Source organism: Trachymyrmex septentrionalis, unplaced genomic scaffold (genome assembly GCF_001594115.1).
Source record: "Trachymyrmex septentrionalis isolate Tsep2-gDNA-1 unplaced genomic scaffold, Tsep1.0 scaffold20, whole genome shotgun sequence".
NCBI classification, from domain to species: Eukaryota; Metazoa; Arthropoda; class Insecta; order Hymenoptera; family Formicidae; genus Trachymyrmex; species Trachymyrmex septentrionalis.
This window is the reverse complement of record NW_017305180.1, coordinates 4,410,056-4,414,147: the sequence shown is the minus strand read 5'-3', so window position 1 is coordinate 4,414,147 and position 4,092 is coordinate 4,410,056. Positions and strand designations below refer to the sequence as shown.

The following is a 4,092-nucleotide window of genomic DNA, read 5'->3' as shown; positions in this document are numbered from 1 at the left end:
CAGGTCACGTCAAAATTGATGCTTGATATTCGTCAATTTTGATTACGTGATCTGTTTTGACGTTCGAATCGAGCGTCGAGCGTCAGCATGAAAAATGCAATCTTACGTCCAGACAACTTTAGGAGCTTTTTTTCAGCAACAGACACAAATTGACACAAGAGTTATTCTGTTTTTGTTCAATAATCAGTAAGAAACAAAGACGGAATGATTTTTGTGTCTCTGCTAGAAAGTTTCCTTTATTGTGCACTTTTGCTATAGTATAACGTAAACTACAGATTTGACTATTGCAATTTGCACATTGGACACGACGTGTGATATCCAATAAAAACTCTGATTTACATCGTCATATGCAAAAAGACAGAAATTTCATTGGGCGCATTCAGTGAACTTAACAGCTAAGTACTCATTGTTATTGGTGTATTCTTTTAGGTAATCCAATCAGAATTTAAGATTTGGAAGAATACATCAATGGCTGCGTTCAGCAGACTTGACAGTTAAGTGAACGCTTGTTACTATTAATGTATTCTTCTAAATCTAAAATCTAGTTGGACGATCTGCTGATACTCAGCACTCACTCAACACTGTTGAATCTATTGAACACAGCCATTGGATATCGCTCGTTGCTATAAATATATTCATTTTACTTCAATTTATTGCACTGTGTATACCAGTCCAGAAAGTGCAACAATAAAAAACCGACCTCAGGAATAAAAAAAAACAGACGTAACAGGAGGTCTGTTCTTTTTAATTAAAATTCTTTCACGGTTAATTTTTTTTTCCTTTTCTCTTCGCGTTGGAGAGGAAAAGAAACATGATAAATCGTGCAAGAAGTTCGGCTAAAAAGAACAGGACCAATTGCAAAGCTTTTTCTGCTGGACGTAGCCAAATTCTATTGGGTATCGTACGCAGTGTGAATTTAACATAACCGACTCCTGTTCTTTTTAACGTATGTACGACTTTTTATGAACTTCGGAACGCTTCGGTGCTGCGACAGCAACGCCATCGAGCAAACTCAGCAAAACACACATATAGACCGTTTAAATTCAAAAAGCTAACGGCATGCGTTTACGGTGGCGTCGTTTCTTGAGGAAAGTGACGCGTGTGAATTTCTTTCGTGCAATAGGTTGACATTTTCTAGAGATTGAGGTATGTATGCGACGATGCAGAATTTATAACAACCGTATTGAGCCATACTTTTAACTTGGATATTATTCTTTCTCGAAGAAAATAAAGAGATAGGAATAATGGCCGATCAACCGGAGTGGAAGCCTGTCGTGCAAAAAATAGTCAAGGAACTCGAACAGGCATTCGACGTGTTGCAGAAAACCTGGGAAGGCATCGGATGCACCAGGGATATGCGATCAACGTACTATGACCAAGCGCATAGTCACGTAAAGGAGTTGTTAAACGATATGGTCGCTGAAGCACAGTCAAAACAGCAGCTGTTGTTTGCTAACATACAGGATCTCTTCAAACAAACAACGTCATTGTATGCAGAATTGCAAATGGAGGTGATACCCAAGACGTATGATCATGTCCCTTTGTGCAAAGTCGAACAAATTCTTCAAACAGATTTACAAAATTTAGAGTGCATAAAGAAAGAACGTATCGTAATTCTCAAGGAATTATTGTCGAAGGAACAAGAAATTTGCAAGAAGCTCGGCTGCAAAGCGTTAAACATAGTTGAGGATATTGTACCTACGGAGCAAGATCTTGAGAGTTTTAAACTTTATCTACAAAAGCAAGAGATTGAGAAGACACATTTGGAGAATGTTTTTACAGATATACGTCGTTCCATAATCAAAATGATGAATGATTTAGAAATATCTCCATCTTCGCCATTTATAGAGTTAGTCTGCAACAATCCTGAAGAGTTTGTGCTGAATGCGAACAATATAACAAAACTGAAAGAGTACAGGGATGAATTGAGTATGCAGATAGAAGACACAAAGTGCTGCGTCGAAAAAATGAAGGAAGATTTATTGGCATTATGGAAATATCTCGACGAACCTGACGATGTTTGTCAATCATTCCTTGAAAAACATCCTGGATATAACAGTAATACCGTAAATGCTCTTGCAGTAGAAATAAAGCGTTGTAAGGAAAAAAGAAAAGATAATATCCTCAAGTACGTCACACAGATTAGGTATGAACTGCTGAATTTATGGGATTTGTGCAAATACTGTGAGGCAGAAAGAAACACATTTGCACCATTTTTTTCTAACACATTCACAGAAGATCTGTTGTCGTTGCACGAATTAGAAGTGGAGAGACTGCGCAAATTTTATAATGATAATCGAACGATATTTGAGCTTCTAGAACAACGCGAAAATTTGATAACGAAAGTTAAGGATTTGCTTCAGCGAGCAAACAATCCCGATCGCTATCACAATCGCGGGGGCCAATTGTTGATGGAAGAAAAAGAGCGCAATGCTATACAAAGGAAGTTACCCAAAATAGAAGCAGAACTGAGGAAATTGATTAAGGATTACGAAACTACTCATAATCAGATGTTTACTATTTATGGCACATCGTTGGAAAATGTTTTAGCAGAGAGTTGGGAAAGTGTCACTCTTGAGAGGGAATCGAAGAAGAAGGCAAGGAAAGAGGCAAAAGATAAATCAATTAAGAAATCGCCTTTAAATAGTTCTAAGCGAACGCCAGGTATGTTGAGCGTTCACAGAGGGCCAGCACTAGGATTATCGAAACGTAAACTGTTCAGCCCATCTCCCAATTCGTCATTAAAACGTAGAAATAAAAACGGCGACAAGAATAAACCTACTATCACTGTATCCAAGATCAGAAGGAGCGGAAGACTTCCAAAAATTGGTCAGAAATCAGGCAGATCTTCCAAAGGCGGACAGAAAAGAAAGGAATCGCAGTCACCTGTTAATAGCATTACGGATACGACATATAATCAGTTTCAGGGCCATATGACGGACAGAGAGGAATTGCACAGCTCAATGTTGCCAGACCAAATACTAAGGAGTGCTAATAGACTCAATATCAATAAGACACCAGTACGAACGCCTATGAAACCATTGAGGAAACATCTTTCTGCCACAACAACACCATCTTTCACTCCTCTCTCTGCACGTAAAACACCACACAGCCCCAGAGTCATTAACACCCCGAAATTAGCGACGGCCCCGAGTAACTTGCCTTTCATCTTTTAAACGAGATCGAAATAATATATTTTTTTTTATATTATGACATAATAAAGCAAAACTACATTGTTTAATGGCCTATAACGAGCAATAATAAGTAATAATTAACATACATTCAATTTATTATCATAACCGTACAATAATAAAATATTGATTTCGTTAAGGATGAATATGACTGAAACGTTCGGAAGTTTGTAATGGTAATTTAATATGAATTATATATAATACATAAAACTAGTTGAAAATTTGTGCACATTTATTGAACTGTTTCTCTCAAAGCCTTTAATTTGGAATATTTTAATTTTCAATTTTAAGAGTTCTTTAATAATTATACACAATTAAATAATGAAAAATGTATTGACTTAGGGTTCTATTCTGTAATTCTTGACGACGATATTGTTACAGTGTCATTGCGCAGATTTTATATACAGTAAAAAAGCTGCGCAATGACAATTTAACGATCGTTAGAGTCAAGAGTTACAGAATAGGCCCTTAATGCCCGTTTCCACCAATGTAGTTTAATTTTAATCTCTGTTCAACTTACTTTTTGTCTTTTTCTAGTTCAAAAGATTAGAAAAAGACAAAGAGTAAGTTAAACCTAGATTAAAGTTAATCTACGTTGGTGGAAAATTAGTCTTCCTCACTTTATAATATTTATATTAATTTGTTCACACAAACAAGTCATGAAAATTAATACAATTATAATTAATACATTTGTGAACAATTTTTTAATGTATGATTTATACCTATTCCTAAAATGTATGCGGTTATTTTTCTTATAAAGGTCATGTTAGCATTGACAGTACTTGTAAAAAAATAGTATATTCATTCGATCAGCATCAAACTGTCACTGCTATAAAATTTTATAACCAATTCTTCATTGTTGGTGAGAGTTTTACTTGTTAAACATTAAATAAGTAAGTTA

The 4,092-nt window shown here is 35.7% G+C and overlaps 2 protein-coding genes across 3 annotated transcripts in view; both read left to right on the top strand.

Annotated features, from left to right (window-relative positions):
• LOC108747725 (dosage compensation regulator) overlaps positions 1-4,092 on the top strand; it is a 20,082-nt gene that overhangs the window by 7,157 nt on the left and 8,833 nt on the right. The gene's annotated exons all lie outside the window — the stretch shown is intronic.
• LOC108747726 (protein regulator of cytokinesis 1-like) lies at positions 1,051-3,294 on the top strand. The gene is made up of 2 exons (XM_018485397.1): positions 1,051-1,146; positions 1,225-3,294. Exon 2 carries the CDS (start codon positions 1,245-1,247, stop codon positions 3,174-3,176), a length of 1,932 nt encoding a protein of 643 aa, XP_018340899.1. The 5' UTR covers positions 1,051-1,146; positions 1,225-1,244; the 3' UTR covers positions 3,177-3,294.